The sequence below is a fragment of the Spermophilus citellus genome (genome assembly GCF_964194105.1).
Source record: "Spermophilus citellus genome assembly, chromosome: 2".
NCBI lineage: Eukaryota > Metazoa > Chordata > Mammalia > Rodentia > Sciuridae > Spermophilus > Spermophilus citellus.
Genome location: NC_138183.1, coordinates 213,793,110 through 213,815,506, shown reverse-complemented (window position 1 = coordinate 213,815,506; position 22,397 = coordinate 213,793,110). Strand labels below are relative to the sequence as shown.

General features: G+C 40.0%; 1 protein-coding gene across 2 annotated transcripts; it reads right to left on the bottom strand.

Moving 5' to 3' along the window:
• Positions 1-1,566: 1,566 nt before the first annotated feature.
• Positions 1,567-18,654, bottom strand: HTATIP2 (HIV-1 Tat interactive protein 2). Of its 2 annotated transcripts, none has more exons than XM_081278818.1 (6): positions 18,524-18,654; positions 17,876-18,062; positions 16,064-16,171; positions 7,323-7,460; positions 3,505-3,566; positions 1,567-2,769 (listed from the first exon to the last, which is right to left on the bottom strand). In XM_081278818.1, exons 2-6 carry the CDS (start codon positions 18,023-18,025, stop codon positions 2,544-2,546), a joined length of 684 nt encoding a protein of 227 aa, XP_081134944.1. In that variant the 5' UTR covers positions 18,026-18,062; positions 18,524-18,654; the 3' UTR covers positions 1,567-2,543. The 2 variants fall into 2 exon arrangements, with proteins under 2 accessions (XP_081134944.1, XP_081134943.1); XM_081278817.1 differs by lacking the exon at positions 18,524-18,654 and adding an exon at positions 18,364-18,517 and having other exon boundaries at positions 1,568-2,769.
• Between the last annotated feature and the right edge of the window lie 3,743 nt (positions 18,655-22,397).

Below are 22,397 nucleotides of genomic sequence, written 5' to 3'. Positions count from 1 at the left end.
TTTTTATTTGACATATCATACATTTGAATCAGATGGGATATAATTTCTCATTTTTTCTGAGTGTACAAGTTGCAGAATGATATTGGTCATGCAGTCACATATATACACACAGTAATAATAATGTCTTTTTCATTCTACTATCCTTCCTATTCCCCCCTCCTCTCCCTTCCCCCTCCCATCACTTCTCTCTATCTAATCTAATTCTTTTTTTTCCTCACATCTTCATACATGTATTTTGTATAACGATGAGGGTCTCCTTCCACCATCCATGCTATTCCCCCTCTCCTTCCCTTTCCCTCCCACCTCTCTTCCCTATCTAGAGGTAATCATCTTCCCATGCTCTTCCTCCCTACCCCATTTTGAGTCACCCCCCCTTATATCAGAGAAGACATTCGGCATTTGTTTTTGGGGGGATTGGCTAACTTCACTCAGCATAATCTGCTCTAATGCCATCCATTTCCTCAGGCTAGCATCATTCTAAATGGAGAAAAACTGAAGGCATTCCCTCTAAAATCTGGAACAAGACAGGGATGCCCTCTCTCACCACTTATATTCAACATAGTTCTTGAAGCACTGGCCAGGGCAATTAGGCGAAATAAATTAAAGGAATAACTATAGGAAAAGAAGAACTTAAACTAGCATTTTCTTAATGAATTAAAAACCTTTCACTATACATCCCAGCCAACTTTTCCCCTTCATTCTTCCAACATAAACTCTTTGTCCAGCAAGGCCCAATTTTCTCAGTATATGTGGGAGGAAATGCACTTAATTCCTTAGTAACAATTCAATCATCCATTGCTGACCTCTGGAGGGGTGATTGGGCCTTGTTCCTTGAAGTTCACATCTCAACACAATGCAGGACTTTGGGAGCAGGCTGCTTTTCTTTCTGCTCCAAAGATGAAAACAGATCCTTTTCCATCAGCCTACTTTACTATTGAGACCAGAATGCAAGTTTGAACAAGTCTTGTTGAAGGTTTGTGGGTAAGGAAATGATAGAACCGATAACTTACTACTGACCGCTGGGTTTGTCTGCTTTCAGAGCCCACAGTGCTCAGCATATCTTCATGGGTACACCTAAGGTCTCCCTCACTTCTTGGAGCCCATGCCTGTTACCACCAAAATATACTTGGGGTCTGCAAAGTTCAGCTGCTAGGGAAGCCCACTGGCAGGAGTAAGATATGCTTTCCCCTTAAATCTCACAGTTGAAGATACCACCCTGCACTAGCCGATACCTCTCTTCTGAATGAATGACATCGGGAATGCCAAACTCCTCTGAGAATGTATACCTGCTATTAAAGGGGATGGCCTTTATCTTCCAGTGTCCACTGAAGTTTGAAATATAGTTGGCATACAATAGGAAAACAGCTGACCGAATTGTCACATAAGACAAATTTTACCACCTTCCTTTGTTCCATGATAATTAGCACCATGTGCTCCTCTTGGCTTTAGCCTTTCCTTGTGCATCTTCCTTTCCCTTGCCATAGTTTCAGAGGTACAGTACCTTGAGCCCTTTGAAGTTCAGTGCCATAGATTCTTACTCGCCATGTGAACATCCTGATTAATAATAAGGACCATAGACCAATGAAGAAACCCAAATATTTCAACTTTATTCATCCATGACATGTACTAACAATTCATTGGAACCACCTGGAAATATACAGACACAGGATTCTTTTGTTGAGTGATTAATAGGCTGAGCTGGGTTAGAATCCTGACTATGCCATTTCCTAGTTTTAGGTCTTCAGCTATGGATCCCTAAATAAGGCATCAGTTTCCCCATCTAAGATATAAGGATTTAAAAAAAAAAAGGAGAAAAGGTGATAATGGACAATATCATTTTATAAGGATTGTTTGGAAGGTTAAAGCATAGATGATATATGTAAGGACTGGAACATAGCCAGCACTTGATAAATGATAGCTGTTATTATATCACTGCATTGGCCAAAAAGCTGCCCATCACCACTAGTACAACTAATATTTTCGAAACATTGAAGAGGCACCCAGGATTTGTGCATTTATTTTCATTGCCCTATTTAATTCTCCCATGAACTATATAAACTGTTAATTTTTAATTATATATTTAAAGTAGTAGTAAAGGCACAGTGTTCACTTACACCGTTATATGCTATTAATTAGAACAAAAATGTCAAGTTTTACCACAGCATTCGTCTGCATGGCACATAGGGGTTACATTGCTGTTGTGATTGCAGAGGAGTGTCTCAAAGCTCTCTCCCATAACCATCAGAGGAATTTTAAGCAAAATAAAACCACAGATTCCTATGCCCACATCCCCCACATTCTGATTCAGAAGATTTGAAACAGGGCCTATAAATCTCATTTTTTCAAAAGCTTCCTGAGTGATCCACATATATAATCAGGCCATAAGCCACCAATACAGAGCAAAGTCATGTCCTGATTGGATCTGTGTGGCTGAGAATAGTCAAACAACCAAGGAAAAGCACACAAATTCTTTCAAGGCCATGAAATTACAGATTTAGTGATAGATGTTGAGGTCTGCAGTCAAAAGTGCTTCTCCAGTGTGGTCATGGCTTGAGAACACCATGAGCTTTCCCCAGGTCGTGGATGGCCTTGTTGTCCAGAATTTCCATCTGCTTGTCACTTGGTCTCACCATGTTGTTCAGCATTGCTCTAGCCAAAGTCAAGACAGGCACAGAGTGCCCACTGGCCCAAGAGTCTGGTAAGAAGCCAAAGAACTTCCTAATCAACCATTCACCTGGGCGAGATTCTTGCCTATTGCATAACAGAACTCTAAGGAGAAAAAGAAAAGCAGGGAAAGTTCTAATAACTTGCATCCAGACCATAGTGAGTGTTTAAAATGAACGGTGTCCCTCAGAATTTGGAGGTTGAAGCCCTAATGCCCAATGTAACATTTGAAGTCCGGCCTTTAAGGAGGTAATTCAGTTCAAATGAGATCTTAAGGATGAGCTAGAACTAATCCCATTGGACTGCCAATGTTATAAGAACAGAAAGAGAAATCAAAGATATCTCCTTGCACACATGAAAGGCAATGTGAAGACACAGTGAGGTGGCCATCTGCAGGTCAAAAGAGGCCTCACCAGATACCAACCCTGATGGAACCCTGATCTTGGATTTCCAACCTCTAGACCATGAAAAAGTAAGTCTGTTGTTTAAGCTACTCAGGCTGTGGAATTTTATTACAGAAGTCTGAGCATACTACCAGTTTATATATGGTTTTATTTGATGCAGAAGATAAATTTTAAAAAGAAAGTAAAAAATATTAATAATACAGAATTTAATTTTTTTTTTTTAAAGTAGGCAACAAATGCCACATTGGAAGGTCCAGATTATTCTGAAGCTAGCCCTGGAATCTCTCTTCTTTCAAAGCCAAAAGGTGGGTCCTTCTGAGAAGCAGTCCATGCCCCCACCTAATTCCTTCCTATCACAGGCATCTTGGATGTCAGCCTCTCCAAATGAGAAACTGGCTTCCAGGGACTAACCAGCTCGAGTAACGTGCATACTTACCCAGGTCTAAATATGGAGTAGCGATCAAATTTTAATTCTCCAACCCTGGCTTCTACTTCTCCCTGGTAAGAAAAAGCATGCTTTCAGTATTTAATCAAGATAAATTCATGTAAAACTTGAGAGAGAATAACTTGGAGTTTTAAAGATAATCAGCTTCTGCAGGTCTATCTAAATCCTTATCTAGCAATTTAGATTCCAAAGAGCCTGGGAAGTTAAGGAAGAAATTATTTAATCCTGACAAGTAGTAGAGAATGAAAAACAGTCTGCTGAATGAGTGATGGCAGTATGGTCAGTCAGTCAGTCTTCTGCCACTAAAAGAGATATCACTAGAGTATCTCACTTAAGCTCAGGATCAATACTGCAGGCTAGTAGAGACTGAGTACCTTTTTTGTATTAGAAGTAATCCCATAGATGTCCATCTGTATCATTCACTTCTTAACAAGTTTCAAAAGGCAGTGAGAATACATATAGACAATGTTTTAAATACATATAGACATTGAACAGATGAAGAACTTCAGTTTATAGACATAGAACATGAGGCCAGTCTAGTGCTCTGGCTCCACACCCCAACAGTTCCCCTACCACATCAGCAGCATACCCATGAAAGTATGTGATTGATCCAGGCCTCCATAATGAATGCAGTTTAAAAAGATAATGAGTAAAACAAATGCTCCTAAAGAATCAAGGAGCTTCTAAAACTGGAAAAGAGGGAGAATTCACACACAGTAGATTGAGAACATAAATGATAAACACCAAAATAATACACACAGTAGTTGAAGGATTATTCAATAAAGATCATCTTTCCAAATTCTAGACACAGCTATGTTGTCTAGTATCATTCTGGGATGACAGTTTGGTTGTAATTACTTTTAATTAATCTAACTCATAAACTCATGCTGCAGGCAATGCAGGTCAACTTCAGTGAACAAAAAGGTCTCTTTCCATCCTGTTGGCATTAGTAATATTTTCTAAGGCTCTGTCATGGCTCAGGCCCTGTGCTAGGTCCTTCCACATGTACTAATGACAAAGGCTACTCATTGCCTAATGCCTAGCAACATGCACTGGCATCTGACTGCCTGGGTTTAAGTCCCAGCCCTGTCACTATCAGTGGTGATCTTAGGATCATGACACTCAGTTTCCACACAAATATACAGAAAAACCCTTAGAACACAATGTTTTCTATTTTTCTTGCCTGACTGAATCTGACAACCCACAGAGTAGGTAGTAGTGATTCCTTTATCTTTAAAGATGAACAAATGTATATATTTCCTTTCCTAAAAGGAATGTTTATCTTGCTAATGAGAGTAAAAAAATTGTTTGATAATCTTTCTCAGAACCAATATGAATATTTTTAAAATGTTTTTCTTTTAAGTATTATTCTAAACTCTAACCATTAAACTGAAATATTTCTATTCCTTTTATTGGTGCATTATAATCGTACATAATAGTGGGATTCATTATGCCATATTAGTACATGTACATAACATAATATGATCAGGGTCATTCCCCAGAAACTTTTCCATTGTTGATTTAACTTCATTGGTGGCTCACTGGTCTTCATCTGCCTCAAAATACTATTTTTGGATAGGAGAGCTACTGATTAGCTATGAGTTCTGAGCTCTATGAAAAAAAAAATCTAGAAACATTCCTAATCACAAACTGATCGTGAGCAATACATGACAAAGATAGTTACTCAAATAGTAATATTTCTCTTTTAAAAAGATAACATAGGGGCTGGGGTTGTGGCTCAGTGGTAGAGTGCACGCCTAACACCTGTGAGGTACTGGGTTTGATCCTCAGCACCACATAAAAATGAAACAAAGATATTGTGTGTCTACCTACAACAACAAAAAAATATTTTTTAAAAAAATAACATTGTTTCCAGAGAATGAGAGGCAATAGTTCCACTGCAATTCCAATATAACAACATGGTAAAGTTCACTCAGCAAAGGGACCAGGGTAATTGATAGCTGGGCAGTGGTTTATGCCTGTAATCCCACCAACTCCAGGGGCCGAGACAGGGGTATTTCAAGTTCCAGGCCAGTATTGCCAATTTAGTGAGACCCCCATCTCAAAATAAAAAAACAGAAAGGACTGGGAATATAACTCAGTAATAGAGTGCCACTGGATTCCATCTCCATATCTTAAAAAAGCAGAAAGAAGAAACAGAAACTAATAAAGAAGGACTTAAAAGTGTTGTGCGAGGTAAAAATACAATTAAGTCAACTTTAATTTCCAAATATCTTAAAGATAACAATGCCAAAGAAAGACTGGGCTTGCTTTTGTTATTTTCAAACAACAATTATCATTTACAAAGCAGCTGATCTCACCTCAAGATAGGAACTTGACAAGTGGATCTGAGCAAGGTGTTATGGTTTGGATGTGAGGTGTCCCCCAAAAGCTCATGTGAGACAATGCAAGAGGGTTCAGAAGAGAAATGACTGGGTTGTAAAAGTCTTAACCCAATCAGTGAAATTAATCCCCTGATAGGGATTAACTGAGTGGTACCTGAAGTAGTAGGGTTGTGGCTGGAGGAGGTGGGAATTGGGGCGTGGCTTGGGTTTATATTTTGTATCTGGTGCATGGAATCAGTCAGTGTGTCTGTCTGTCTGTCTCTCTCTCTAGTATATATTTTGTATCTGGTGCCTGGAATCAGTCTCTCTTTCTCTCTCTTCCTCTCTCTCTCTCCCTCTCTCTCTGCTTCCTGATTACTATGTGAGCTGCTATCCTCTGCCACACTCTGCTGCCATGTTGTTTCTGCCTCACCTGGAGCCCTGAGAAATGGAACTCAATGCCTATGGACCTCTGAAACTGTGAGCCCTAAATCAACTTTTCCTCCCCTAGAATTGTTCTGGTCAGATCCTTTAGTCACAGCAGCAAAAAGGCTGACTAAAACACAAGGTGAGGTACTTAAGCAGAAGCCAGAGGACTTCTGTAGAAAGATTTCCCATGGAAATATCTTTGTCCAAACACTACGGCCCTGCTTCTTACACTATAGGCATGTAGAGTGCATCAGGAAGGACAAAAAAGTAAAGCCATGGTCTCGCTTCCTGCAGCAACAATTTCACTGGAAGATTAGGAAATGGAAACTTTATTAAAATAAGCAAGGATATATATTGTATTGAGAATAGCAAAATGTATGTGTTTTTTGTTGTTGTTTTGTGATTTTTTTTTTTTTTTTTTTTTTTTTTTGTACTGGGGATTGAGCCCAGAGTGCTTTATCACTGAGCTATATTCCCAGCCCTTTTTATTTTTTATTTTGAGACAGGGTCTCACTAAGTTCTCAAGTACTCACTAAATTGTTGAGGCTGGCTTTGAACTTACAATCCTCCTGCCTCAGCCTCCCAAGTCACTTTGATTAGAGGTGTGTGCCATCATGCTTGTACATGAATCTTTTAAAACAGAAAGACTTTTAAGAAAGTTGAGCTTGTAATTAGGAGAATGTTTCAGGGTAAATGTCCCCAAATCTCCAGAAATCAAAGCTCCTTCCTCTCTGCCATAAGGGAAACCAAGGGAATAGTTTAAAACTCACTGCCTCCAAGCCTCCTCCAATGCCAAGATGCCTCGCTGACATTCAGGGGTAGAGCTTCCATAGCCCATCCCCCGATCAATGGATAATTAATAAGGGGGAAGACATCGGAAATTATCTTTCAAATTACTCCTGCTTCCTAAATATTTTACTGCAAAAACAGTTCCTGTAGCTATGGAAAATGTATAACATAATGTGTTTAATGCTCTTTAACTATTATATAGTATTTTGTATTATTTAGTACTGTCAATTAGCCCAAAGTATAGTAAAGGTAGAAATGTGTACAAACCTTAACTTGAAAATATAAAAAATTGCTTGACTTATCAGCTCCTTTAGAAGACAGAAAATTGAAATGTTTGCACCCTCCAGATTTTGCCAGCTCTGCAGACTTCAGCACATAATCTCGGTCAACACGAACAAATCCCTCCTGAGGGGGAAAAGGATGTGAGTTATTTCCAAAATGTTGCAACTTCATTTTAAAGATTACTACCTGGCTTGGTTGGCAGGTTTGGAGGAGATGAGTGTGGGGTGTGGGATGGGGATCTAAATAAAATGCATCCAAGCAATACATGAAAGTCAGGCTTAGACCCTGGGAAAGATTCCAAGTGTGGCCCTCCAAATAGACACACCAGCCTTAGCAGCAAGGCTGGACAGAAAAATAAGAACCATGACACTGGAGCATGGACACTCAATAAATCTCAAGGAGCAAACAGAACAATGAGGTCAGGCTGAGAAACTGCTTTTAGTTACAATTTCTTTGTCCTTCAATAACTTTACTGTTAGGGAGAACTTGACTTAAGCAAAACCATTTGAAACATATCCTCCACCTTAGAATAACTGTCACCCCACAGATACTCTGACCCAAATGACAGTCACACTGTCCTAAACCCCAGACAATACCCTGTAATGAAACTTGTTACCTGGGATTGAAATCTTGAAACACCCTGTTCAACGTGGAACAGTGACCATCACAAAGAAGAATGAGCATGACCACAAGGACCTTTCCCTGACAACCCCCTAGCAACGGCCTAACCACAAAAATTTCTTTACCCCTTCATCCCCTATAACTTCACTAGGTTGTAAGCAGAAGACAGGTACCAATGTCTGCTGGAGGATCCTCCTCCAGAGAGAGGTCTAAGCTTGTGTTACAATTGAGCCACTTCTCTGTTTCCTGCATTTGATCCTCTCCTCACATTTACAACCTTAGAACCACCTCTCAGTCTGCTCTTCTTTGTGTCAAATCTAACATGGCAGGGTCTCAAACTGTGATGAAGGCCATTTGCTAGGCACTATGAGAACAGTCTGTTTAATTTTCGATCTTTGTGTACGTTTTGCCATATACTTTAGACATCAGTGAGGAATGTGTTCTCAATTGTTTTTCATACTGATAGGCATATGATCAAAAATGTTTGGAGACCCCAGATCTAGACTCAATCCAGTGACGACAAAAGCTGAGTCTTTCTCCTTCATTCACAAGTCCGCATCAGCATATGCCTACCACATGGCTGATGCTTCAAAAATATTTGAAGGGATGAATAAAAATCTGAGGAAAGCAGAGAAAAGGCAAATCTGGTCTCAAAGAACAGAATTAATAGCCATGGAAGGAGGAGGAGTGAATGATGCAACCAGAATATAGACCCATTGCCAGAACCCAACTGAAGGACATACTTCTACCTGAAAAGCGGATTCCACTGTAGTTACCAACTTCTTGGGACCACCCCCAATTCTGCCATCCCCAAACTGGAGACAACTGAAGAAACTAAAAGCCTGCTGAAGCTGAATGTCACAATTATATAATTAGGTCTTACAGTGAGGAGATTCCAAATCTGAAGATAAGATTACTGCCCAAAGGACTTTCTTAAATTAAATCCTTCTTATGAGGTAGTTATTGGTTTCTAAATGTTTAATTTGGCATGACAATGTGTGTCTTTCTTAGAAATGTTAGAAGAGACCTTAGGAAATACCACATCCAACCCCCTCATTATGCAGATGGAATAAGGTCCAGTGGTTGGTGAACTACTGACTAGGGAGTGACAGAGCTGAGAGCAGAGTGCAGGTTCCCAACTCTGAGTAGTGCTCTTTCCACTGTATCTGTGTTCCTTTATATTCCACACTCTCTCTAGCTGGTAAAAGTAAGTCTACAATTCTGGTAGCCAGAATAAGGGTCTCTTGAAGAGTGCCACATCCTAAGCCCCCTAATTATGTCAGACTACATGGTAAAGGGGAATTAATGTTGCAGATGCCACTAAAGTTAACTTTAATCTGCTGACCTTAAAATGATTATTATGGGTTCAATGTAATCATAGGGCACTAGAAAAAGGGAAACAGCAGAGGAGGTTAGAGTTAAGCAATGTGAAAAAGGCTCCACCCCAAAACTGCTGGCCTTAAAGATGAAGGAAGGTGACCATGAGCCAGGGAAAGTAGGCAGTCTTTAGGTGTTGGAAAAGGAAAGGAAATGAATTCTCCCCTGGAGCCTCCAGACAAATGCAGCCTATTGACCTTTTAATTTTATCTCAGTAGAATCCATGCCAACTTCTATCCTGTAGAACTATAATATAATAAATTTATGTTGTTTTAACTACTCAGTTTGAGGTCATTTATTACAGCAGCAATAAGAAACTAATACGAAATTTAATTTTATAATAATAGGTCTAAACAAAATGTTTAAACTTTGTATTGAAATATATCATAAAAGAAAACATATTATGAGTAGGGAGCTTGATGAATTTTCATAAACTGAACATTCTCTGTAACCAGCTCCCAGATCAAGAAATAGAACTTTACTAGCACTGTAAAAGCCTCTCTTTGTCCTCCTTTCTCATCACTCACCAGTACCTTTTTAACTCTATGGTCAACCTGCAGGGCAATGTTAATTTTCTCCTCTTTTAGGTAATATAAACTCATCTCTTTACCCAAGAGTCATCACCATCTTCTTTTGTATTGTATACTCTGACAATCACTCCTAAGTGTGCTTGAGCTAAACGATGACTCAAACTCATGTTGTTGTTTTTTAATATCAGTTGAAGCAAACCCGGCTTAACACTTAGCACACCACAACAGAGAGAGAGAGAGAGAGAGAGAGAGAGAGAGAGAGAGAGAGAAAGAGAGAAAGTGAGGGACAGGGAAAGGCACTTCTTATCAGAGCCTTTCTCCAAATTGAGATTTTAGATGTGCTGAAAGTGTGCAAAGAAAAACCCAAAACTACATAGGAAAATTCTAACTGAATTTCTCTTCCATGTCTATTTCTTCCTCTCATTCCAAATCACAGCACTGTGGTTTCCATAACAGGTTTGTTATTCACAATAAAATAACATAGTTGCCACATGAAATAAATTTTGTGTTTTTTATTGTTGTATTAGCACAAAGGCTTGGAAGGATTATTATAGTTACTTCAGTTAAAATGTTTTTTTTTTTTTTCATCAACTCCTTTAAAAATAAGAGAAAGAGTCAGCCAATTGCAAGCCTCCAGACCGACGCTGTCTCTCTTACTTAATCCAGAGCCAGAAGAGGATCATTTGATTAAACCAAGACCCTAATTTATTTGGCTTTAGTTCTGGATCAACCTCTCTTTAATAGAGTTCTGTCGTCTCCAATTGTTTGATGAAAATTAAAGTGACATAAATGCCATGGGACTCTTTCAATCTGATTAGCCAGAGAAGGCACATCAATACCACCCCAAGCCATCAGACTCTAGCGTCCTTCCTTTCACCCGCCTGGCTAACAACTGACAACGGCTCCTTGAAGGAGGAGCACCCACGCTACTGCAGAGACCCCCACCCTCAGCCCATCATCCCCGCTCAATGGGCCCTGATGACAAGGTGCCCATACCTTTCTTCATTGCCATCCTCTGAACAAAGCTAAATATTGTTTTATGAGCAATCAATGGCTGTTAATCCAAAAAGATTTCACAAATCCTCTGAGCCCTCAAGCTGATTATAAATACGCATTTTTCCAAGCCCACTAAATTTTAAATTTCACTTCCCTCACCCTGATGGCATGGGCTTTTAGCTTGTGAATGAAACTCAAAAGCAAAAGGGTCAACAGCTTTCAGGGACTTAGAAATCAAACTGAGGTAGGAGCGTGGGTGATTGACTAGGAGATGTCAAAAACATGTCAGTTTTCTTTGGAGGGAGGAAGATCCTCCTTACAGATAGAAGGAACCATCTTTAAAATCTTATTAATTCCCTTTCTTATTCTTCTGGTTAGAAGTTTTAAAAAAATGAAATATTATCCCTGCAACACAATTTCAGAAAAACTGTACTGTTTCCCTAACCACAAGAGAACAGACTCTTCTCAGAGTACTAACTCATTATTTTATTGTGTCTTTAACAATTCCATAGCCAGTGTTCTTATCTAAGGTAGGAATCACAGTTCCTTCTAGCAAAAGTAATTAATTAAATAGGTTTCCACTATAAGTTTCTTTCCCAGCACCCACTCAAAACAATGCATACAATGTATTATGACTCAGAATAAGACTATCTACAGACATCCAAAGAGAAATTCTACAATTACTCTTACTTTAAGTCTAATTAAAATTCAAAGAGCCCAAATTTTTATTTCTTCCAGTCTTCTTTACTAATACCTGAAAACCACTAGCAATATTGCTGGGGTTGTGGCTCAGCAACAGAGCACTCGCCTAGCATGTGCGAGACGCTAGGTCTAATCCTCAGCACCAGATAAAAATAAATAAATAAAATACAGTTACTATGTCCAACTACAACTAAAAAAAAAAAAATATTGCCACTTAAGAACAACATCCTAACAAGGCATTTCAGTGCTGACTCACAGGAGGAGAAAGCAAGGAATCACTACAGAAGGGCACAGAGTCCTTTCCTAAGAAGGAGGATCTATCATTCTGTAAAGGGTCTCACTCAGGTATATTTCTGTTTCCAGTTCTTTCTTTTCCACTGCTTTTTCAATCCAAACTTAAATCAGAGAGCAAAGATACTGACAAAGAAAGTATGGTATAATCTGAGCCTCATTTGTTTGTGTCCTGAAGGGCATCTCTACATGTTATACACAGAGGTGGGAGGACAATCTTGGTTAGAGAAAGATCTCCAGATAGAAAAATAAAATCAAACAGACACTGAGGGTTCCTGAGTCAGTCAGTACCTTCATTTGAGTCCTTTTTTTTCTCTATGATGCATAGAGTCACGGAACTCTGTAGTTGGAAGGAGTTTCAGTGGTCTCCTCCCGCCTAGTATAGACAGGGTGGTGGTCCACAAAAGCTAAGCAACATCCTCAAGGTTCTACATCTACCTAGTTTCTGAATAAGGTCTGTGATCTGGGTCCTTTGAAACAGTTAAGACCTCACTACTTCATGAGCCCCCTCCTGGACATCAAATAGAACAAGAGCAATTAGAACAGGGGTGGGGAAACTTTTTCAGTAAAGGATCAGATAATAAACACCATCAGCTTTGCAAGCCTCTGTTACATCTACAGCTCTACCTTAATGAGCAACTTACTTTATGGATACTAAAATTTGAATTTTTTATATTTTCATGTGGCATGACATTCTTTGGAAGCTTTTGGCCATTTAAAAATAAGAAAGCATGCTTAATTTACAAAGGCCATACAAAAACAGGTGACAGGTTATTAGGCTCCCACTCCATAGTTTGCAAACTAGATTAGAAGAAGACTTATTTTAGAATCAGAAGCCATGAGATTCTAATGATACTTAATAAATATTACAATGGCTACATTAATTATATTAAAATCATCATCCATTCAACAGAATCTAAGAACCTGGACTGCTGAAGCCTGTTCCTAATAGGTAAAGAAACAAATGAACACCAAACCATTCAAATTCACCAAACAAATCCTTCTCTTATTACAAATAAAGGGAAATGTATTATGCTCAGTGGTATCTTTGAGTCTTGGTCTTCTTTCAAGGCCAATGTCAATCGGGTTCTCAAAGGGTATCTGTACCTTCATTAGCATACAAGTTACTCACTAAAGCAAGCTGAGCCCATTTAGACTACCAGGCAAGTGAAGAGGATTAATACATTCAGTTCCCAGTGTCTCCCAAAAGCAGATCCAATAAGAGCAAGGTTGGTTGTATCAGGATCTCCGAAGCAACCTGCTAAAAATACATATTCCAAGCTTCCAACCTCAGAGATTCAGGTCCAACAGATCTAGACCAGGGCCAAATCAGAGAGCTACCACACTGACTAGACTATTGTGGCCTGAGTGTAAAAGGGAAGTGTAGCATAACTAGCCACCACTAAAGGAAATGGTTTTCAAAACAACTGAAGAAAGCTAATAGGCTTAACTCTAGCATTTTTCCAATAGAAATCAGAGTAGATTGAATTTTATAGGTTAAATCATATTCCTCCAAAATGAATATGTTGAAGTACTAACCCCAAGTACCTCAAAATGTAACCTTATTTGGAAACAGGGACATTATAGAAGTAATTAGTTGTACTGCATAGGGCAGTCCCAATCAAATATGTTTATGTCCTTATGAAAAGGGAAAATATGAACACCATGTGAAAATACACAGAGAAAGCAGCCATCTGCAAGTCAAGGAGAAACCCATGAGATGCACCCATCCCTCACAGCACTCAAAAGAAACCAACCCTCTGACATCTTAATCTCAGACTTCTAGTCTCCAGTATTGTGAGGCAATAAATTTCTGTTGGTTAAGTCACCCAGTGCTACTTTGTTATGGCCGCTCTAGCAAACTAATATACTAGTGAGCATAGGAAATCAGCTGATTGCTCAGAGGATCTCAATAACTGCAGACAGAAACCATGAGTTCCTTGGGGTTTCTCTACTATAAACTCAGATTGCTAAAATGCAAAATAAAAGATGTTTGTTTTAGTCAGATTTTTCACTGTAACTAAAAGATCTGACCAGAATAATTTTAAAGGAAGAAAAGTTTATTTGAGGGCTCACAGTTTCAGAGGTCTTAGTCCATAGAAGGCGGGCTCCATTCCTCAGAGCTCTAAGTTTGAGGCTGAATATTAGGATGGAAGAGTGTGGCAGAGGGAACCAGCAGGCAGAACCAGCCAGTCTCAGATACAAATATATTCCCAAAGCCAGGCCCCAATTCCCCCCTCCTCCAGCCACACACTATCACTTCAGTTATCATTCAATTAATCCCAATCAGGGGATTAATTCACTGATTGGGTTACGACTCTTGCAACCCAATCATTTCTCCTCTGAACCTTCTTGCATTGTCTTACACATGAGCTTTTGTGGGACACCTCACATAATGGTGATCCAATTATAAACCAGCTCCTGAATGACAGTTGGCTGGTCACCAGCTTTGTCATAGGTACAGAGAGGGCTGCTGGCCCAGAAAAATTTCACAGGGATGAGTTTACAATCCCACAAGCCCCCTTCAGACAACTATTGTTACTTACCCATGTTAGTCACCCCTTAAAATGCCTAGTTATCACAACCTCAAAAATGAATGTTGCACCCAATCCAAATTAGTTAAAAAAAAAAAAAAAGCCTTTCCTAGAGGGAGTGTCAGGTTACTTTCTGCCATTATCCTCATAACCATTTAAATCCTTATTTCTGAGCCTAGCTGGCTTACTAATCTTTTCCCATGCTTACTTATTAATTATTTTCATATTTTCAAATTGTTTTTACAGGACAACCAAAGATGAGTTTCATGGCCTAAGAAGTTGGGAACCAACCCCACTTAAAAAATATTCTCAACAGCGAAGACACTCAGTCTCTCTGATTAAAATTGCATTACACAATGTAAACGCATCGAAGCAATTCAGAATTTTCCCTGGAGTGCTCTACAAGAATTGCCTAATGTCATGAAAATCAACTGCTCTATGCTTAATGCAGTTTTTTTTTTTTTTAATTTTGCTGAGTCACCACCAAAACCAGGTTGGCACTTGAGACAGTGAAACCTGCAAAGCACAAGAACAAAAGTTTTTCTGATGCTTTTTAAAGGGCACACTGCTGTGATGGTCCCTAGGGGCAAAAAAGACTGTCCTAGCTGCTGAGCAGGAACATGACCCTTTCTAGAAGGGATACATAATGTGCCAATTGCTCAGAAAGTCAAATTTCTCTGTAACAGCAGTTCACAGCATAGAGCTCAAAACCCAATAGCGTTCTAGTGCAGATATGCAGAACTGCAAAAGATATGGAAATACACCTTGACCAAAAGCATAAATCTAATTATCCTTTGGCTTGCCTAGAAGTCCAATGAAATACAACTGCTTGGTTTATATAAACCAACAGTACTTCACCACATGCTCCCCTAACAATTCGGTTGCAAGGGCCTGGTTTATAAACCTATATTAAGTCCCACGGCAGAATCATGGCCCTGCATACTTAATAGAAACATTTGGCTCCAGGAAGAAAATTCTGCCAGAGGGAAAAACTATAGTCCAGTTATAAATTAAAGAAGACGTATTAATATTTGCCCAGGATGTATGTCGTAAACCATGACTTTTAATTATGTAGTAAACTATGACTTCTGGACAGAGGCCAACTCAATTTAAAACAGCATTAAAAAGAAAATAAAAAGTGTTAAAACAGTTTTGCGTCAGTGAGGGCTGAATCATCACTGGGGCTGAATCACTGCTGAAAGCTGAGTCATCACTGGGGGCTGGCTGAATTGTGCCTCTTTATTCCAATGTTCTATCCCACGAATTTAAGGCCTGGCATGAAAATGAATTGAAGCAAATCACTCAAGTGAGAGGGGATGCTTCAAGTTTAAAATATTTATTATGGAAGGGAGAAAAAATGCTCACTGCCGATGAGTCAATTACGTTTACTCAGATACTGTTTGCCTTAGTCAGGGGATATTGTAATGATAGCAATAGTTGCTATCAGCAATATCATGTGAATATTTATGATGTATCCAGCACTCAGGCCTGAAAGAAAGATGAATTTATCAGTATTATTCAAAGTACAACAAAGTGAGGGCAGCACATGGAATCTTAAATAATAAGAGCTTATTTACATTTAACACTACAAAATGCACAAAGAAAAAGAGTAAGCAAAAAGAAATCCTTGACATTACTGGCCAGTAAAAAAGGAAAAAGCATATTTCTTCCTTACCGCACCAGCTTTGCTTCTGGTGGTACCCAGGCAACAGAATCCAACATCATGACCTTGGAAGGCAGAAGCATAGTCTTCCAATTTTTCAAAGTCCACCACTTCTTGATTCTAGACAAGGACACAGTTATATATAACCCCATATATATAAAAAAGAAATCTCCTCTAGATTTAAAGAATAAATTATAGATCACTATGGAAGGACCTAACCACTTAACATTAAAATTTTCAAATTCATTTTCTCCCAGTCAAAAGCAATTGGTCTGAATGGAAAATCACCCATGCACATATGTATCTCTGGTACATATAACTGAGCAAGAGGTGATCCAGATTTCTAATATCAGATTCAATTTTAATTTATTATAGAAAGATAAAAAAAATGCAAAATGTGGATGATAATCTCTCCTTCTGTCCAACTCACGAGCTACCTGCATTAGAATCAGCCAGAAGGTGCTTAAAAAAAAAAAAATTCTAGATCCCATGCCAATACTTCTGACTCAGACTCTGTATATTCAACAAGCACCCACAGAAATTCTAATGCCCACTGAAATTTAAGCACCTGCACCTAACTTTTTAAGTCTATTGTGAATAAATTTAAGAAAATGAGAAGTTTCATCATCCAGGAATTTAAATAAAATGTTGGTTCCCTTCACTACTATCAACTCTTTCAAAAGAATTTTCCTTACACTGCATATAACACTGAAGAAAAAGATCTTCACAAAAGATGTGCCACCCAAACTCCACTCTCAAAGCACAGATCTCAATCTCAGATTGTAATTACCAGGAATTTTTCATACTGCTCTAGAAACTAGATTATGAAGGCCATCTAACACCTATCTAAGCCTGAGCAAAAGACGTCTGTTTGAAACAGGCCAGTCCTGATGGACCAAAAACATTCACAACATGATTTGAGTATAAACCTGGGAGACTCGAAAACACTTACTGGTGAGTGCGTTCATTATTTAGAACGTTCCTCCAATGAAACCTGTGGGACTAAATTCTACAGTTGTCTCAGGAGCGCACCATTTTGTTCAATTTGCTGCAGTTCACAGATAACACACGTTAAGATAACACAGGGAGCAAAGAATCTTCAGGAAGCTCAGAGTTTAGGTATTAGAGTATTATCATCAGATGGAAGTCTGGTATATCATCTGTTTACACTGAAAGTATAACTTACAGTGAAGATAATGTTTATAGACACAAGCCTGGGAAGTCAGGCAGGGCAGGGTTTTTTTTTGTTGCTGTTGTTGTTGTTTTTAGTTGTAGATGGACACAATTATTTTATTCATTTATTTTTATGTAGTGCTGAGATGGAACCCAGGACCTCACACGTGCTAGGCAAGTGCTCTACCACTGGGCTGCAATTCCAGCCCAGGGCAGATTCTTGTACCCAAGGAGATCACTGTTCACTGCCACAGATCTTTCCCACTCTGCAAGGCATTTTCAGGTAATCATAACACTAATGTGAAGTGTCCAGGTAGACAAAATAAGCAAAGTCGTTGAGAAAACTGCCAAGGTTTGGCAGGACCATTCCCAGAAACCAGCTTGTCTAAACTAAAAATAGTGTTTTCCTGTCTCTCCTACCCGCCTTACCTTGTAGGTCCCACTTTATTAGTTCTAGATGTAGTCAAGTCTTTGCTCAAGGACACATGGTGAAGGGAGGCCTACAAGGCAGGCTCCCTGGAGGAACTTTCAAAGATCAATTTCTCTGGCTGCCACCACTGGCCTAGCAAGGTTCAACCTTCGGGCATGAAATACGTTCATCTTTAAAAAATCGATGCGGCTACATTTTTGATTCCTAGCTCAAATACCCACCACGTTTTTATATGCTTCTTCCTCGAAGGTGAGCTTCCTCCGGCCAATCAGAGTGACTCTGGCAAACAGGTTCTGTTCCAGGATTTCTTTTAACAGCACTTTGCCACTTTCCCCGCTGGCGCCCAGGATAAAGACGGATTTATTCTGCATCTTGAAGTCTTCCCGAAGCTTCGGCAGCTTGGGTTTGCTGGGGAAAAAAAAAAAAACAAACCATCCACAGGTGCTGATCTGAGGATGCTAAACGACTGCCCCGCCCCTACCCCAGAGGACCGGGGCTGTCATTCCAGCTCAGGGGAAAGTGCTGAGTCACCTACGGGGCGCGGCACTTTAGCCGCCTCCCAATGGCCCCAGCAGACACCTCGGAAGGGGACCGAGCTGGTCCGCCCAGGTGCCACAAACTGCTGGCACCACCAGCCTCTTTCCCCGCGGTTTCCAGGGTCCCGGGAAGAGTGCAGGGCCCAGCTCGGTCCCCTATCCGGAGGAGTTACCTGGGGCCGGTCCCCTGCCCCGCCTCCTCACGCCACGCCAGCAGCAGGGCGGCCACCAGTGCCACCGCCGCCGCGGCGCTCAGCGCTGCAGGCCCGGGCATCGGGCAGGCCTCCGCCGCCAGCCCAAGGGTCGAGAAGCCAAGCCGTACCCCGCACCTACTCGGCTCTGTCTTCCCGGTGACTTTACAGCGTCGCTGCCTCGCCCCGCCCAAAGGGGCGGACCTCGGAAAGGGCGCGGGGACTCGAGGACCTGTGCGCCACGCGGAGGCTGCGCCTTAGCCCGGGAAGATCCTTCGCTAGTGATGGAATCCCCAGGAACAGCCTTCCCTCGCTCCTCCCCACCGTCTGGGCTCAGCTCACACAAGCCCCAGCCAGAAGACGTCCAAGACTTGACCTTAACTGGCCCCTCAAGCTGTGTATTGAGGGCCTGTCTATTGAAAATCTTCATCTTATATTCACCACGTCAAAAATTTATAACCATCCAACCTCCACCCAGGTCTTGGTCTGTTTCTAGGTTATTGCAGCGGTAATGGTATTGCACACCAAAGACTGTGGGTCACACTCCATAGTGTGATCAGGGGTTTGGAACATAACTGTCCACATTAGGCCTGTCCTGGGTCTTGAAAGTCCTGGACAGGTGTTAGAATGACAAAGCCAGAATATGAACAATGTAGACGGATTGTGCTGTAAACACTGATCATGCTGGGGCCCCACCTCCAAGTTTAGAAACTGAGTGACACATTCCCACTCCTATTTCCTTGGGAGTTATATGTTGGCCTGACCTAGACCCGGCCAATCAGATGCTTCCATACTGGTTTTTCCGCTTTGGGGGAAGTTGTGAAAAGATACGGTGAAAGCCTGAGCTGAATCTCTTTAGGTGGGCAAAGGCATAGATGGTGACAAAGGCATAGATGGTCACGCCCCCAAGTGATCTGATGGCCTGATGTTTCCTCTGTTTTGCCTCTGGCGTGATCTTTCCTCTGATTTGAAGGTGTCCTGAATGCTTCCTCTTATTCTGACAATAAGCTCTTTTTCTTCTTAAGCCAACTAGATCTGTTGCTATGATTAAAACAAATAACAAAAAAAAAAAAAAAAAAAAAGACAGTACAGGGCAGAGTGGTTCATTTCTCACAGTGTATGGACTCTTTTGTTTAAGTGCCCAAATGCAACAGTAAACCTCCTCAGCTGACACCTCTTAGCAATTCATTTATCAGATCTGTCACAGAGATGATTAATTGTGCCCTAGTGCCCTTCCCCCTTCTTTCTTTTTCAAAATTGTAGCATAATATACAACAAAATGTACAGATCCTAAAAGTTCAGTTCTATGATTTTAGAAAGTCGCACATAAATCAAAATACACCACCAAAAACCAAGATATAGAACATAGATATAGAAGATGTAGAACATTCTCTGCTATTCCAGAGTGCCTTCATCCCTCCATTTCAGAGCCTCTCCCCACCCCAGAGCTAACCACTTTCTGATTACTTTCAACATAGATTAGTTCTGCCGCTTCTAGAACTGCGTTTAAATGGAATTGTACAGCTTACGCTGTTTTGTATCTCGGTTTTCTGTTTAACCTGCATTTAAATACTCATCCTGGTTGTTCATAGGGCTGCATTATGACTTGTGTGGGCCCTAAGCACTTTATGGGCCCCTTCCTTCATTAAAAAAAAAATATATATATATATATATATATATATATATATATATATATATATATATCTTAAGAATTATTTCATCTGCATGTGTTTTTGTAAAGATGGATATTCCAATATTATACAATCAATATTTCTTCAATCTAAAAGCTATTTTCATGGGTCTCAGAATTATGCCTATTATGCCAAATGGGTGAGTCAACCCTGGTTGTTTCATGTATCAGAAATTCAATCCTTTTTATTGCTGAGTCACCTTCCACTATTTCAGTATAAATATCTCACATGTTTAAACATTGGCTTTTGATGGACATGAGGATTGTTTCCAATTGTTGGCCATTGTGAATGAGGTTCCTATGAACATTCTTGTACTAGTCTTTCTGTGGGCTAATGTTTCCATTACTCTTAGGTAAATGGCTAGAAGAGAAATGACCAAAGAGTTCTCTAAGGTAGATGTGCAATTTCACACCCCTACTCACTTAGTATTAGCAATCTTTTAATTTCAACAATTCATTAGTCCAATGACTCTTTCTTTTACCAACAGAGCTTTGAGTTTTATTAGAACACATAACTGCCCATTTAGATGCTGTATTTCCCAGCATCACTTGTAAACTGGTGTGATCATGTGACAAAAAGTTAGCCAATGAGATGCAAGAAAAGATTATACATGAACATTTGGATCACTTTTTAATAGAGAGGCTACCTGCTTTCCCTTCATTTTCTTTTTTCTCCTTTCCTTAGGATAGAATGTGAATGTTACACCGGTGAAACAGCACTGACTATGAGGAGAAAAACACCCTTGAGGTTAATAGAGAAAGAAGTTGGAACCTGAGTCCTGGATGATTTTATAGAGCAGAACTGTTAACCTTCCCTGGAGACTGCCTGTCCACCTCTGGGCAATGGAGAGGAAATAAACTTCTGTAATTTTGCTACAACAGCTTAGACAGCATTTTACCTAATGTAAGATCCTTTAAGTCAGTCCTATCAATGGATATATATTGATCATCTAAAGTGAAGTAGATACTTTGCTAGGCAATATAGATTTTTTTCAAAGATGAATCAAATACCAGATATATTTCCTCTCACATAGGAAGGCAGTCCATATATAGTTGGGAAGCTTAATGGAAGTACAAGTTAAACATTATAAAACATCCCCAGATTTTCATAGGGTAGTCATGCTAAATACCAAATGAATATACAAAAAAAGAAATGGAAACTCAGAGAAAGACAAACCTGGGCTTTCCTTCATTGATGGATGGCACCTTCTCATTAAGATGCTGAGATAATGTGACGTGACCTAGGCTACAGGGCCATACAGAGAAGGGGGTAAAAAGCCTAGTGAAGAAGGGAAAGGGAACATAAGGAAACTGAGGTGGCATGGAGACTGGGCCCAAAGACCTGCCTGCCAAGTCCAGGTTTGACAGAACCTCTGACTTGGATGAAGTGTCTTCATATATCTTGGCCTTTATTTTCTTATCTGTAAAACGGGGACTGTTTTATTACTCCAAGGAACTGTGATTTACTTACGTTAACTTAGGTCAAGAGAGTAAATATTGTAAGGATACTCCTGATGTGTAAGAAAGAATCTCAGAGAACTCTGAAAACAGGATCTGAGGTAGGATGGGGTCTTATGGAGACTGGATTGTATTTAGGTAAAATTTAGAGTTCTTGGGATCATGATCCGTATGTCTTCACTTTAGAGCTATATTTTCAGTTATATTTTAAGGTTCTGTTTCAGGTGATTGAAAGCCCAACTCAAGATTTTCGATAGAAAAGGAAACACACTGGCTCATGTAATTTACAAATCAGAGTGTGATATCTTTGGGTATGACCAGAGTCAGACGGTCAGCCAATAGGGCCAGGACCCTATACCTCTCCTGCCCTTGGCTCTACTTCATGTCAGTCTTATTCTTGAACCCCATGAGATATCCCAAAGACTGCGAGTAAGCCCAGAACTTCGTTCTCTGTTTAGTCAGGATCAAATGCAGAAAAGACAAGACACTCAAAGTGGATAATCTGAGGAAAGCATAAAATTGAAGGTTGAGAAGGCAGCAGAGATTGGCTACCAAAGCCTAGACAGAGAGTCATCTCTCAGGAGCTCAGGTCTTCAGTAGAACACTTCAGACAACTTGCAGCAACATCACTGTATAATTACTATAACAAAACACTTGAAGCTGAGAGCCTTATAAAGAAAATGGGTTTATTAAATTCACAATTTTGTGGCACAAAGTCTAAACAGTATAGAGTGGGCTCTGGTTAGGGCCCCAAGGCATCATCATGGGAATCCATGCAAAAAGATTCCATGGTGAGACCAGAAGCCAGAGAGCAGGGAGGAGTAAGTCTTGCTCTGTTATGACAATCCCCCTGTTGAAAACTAACTGT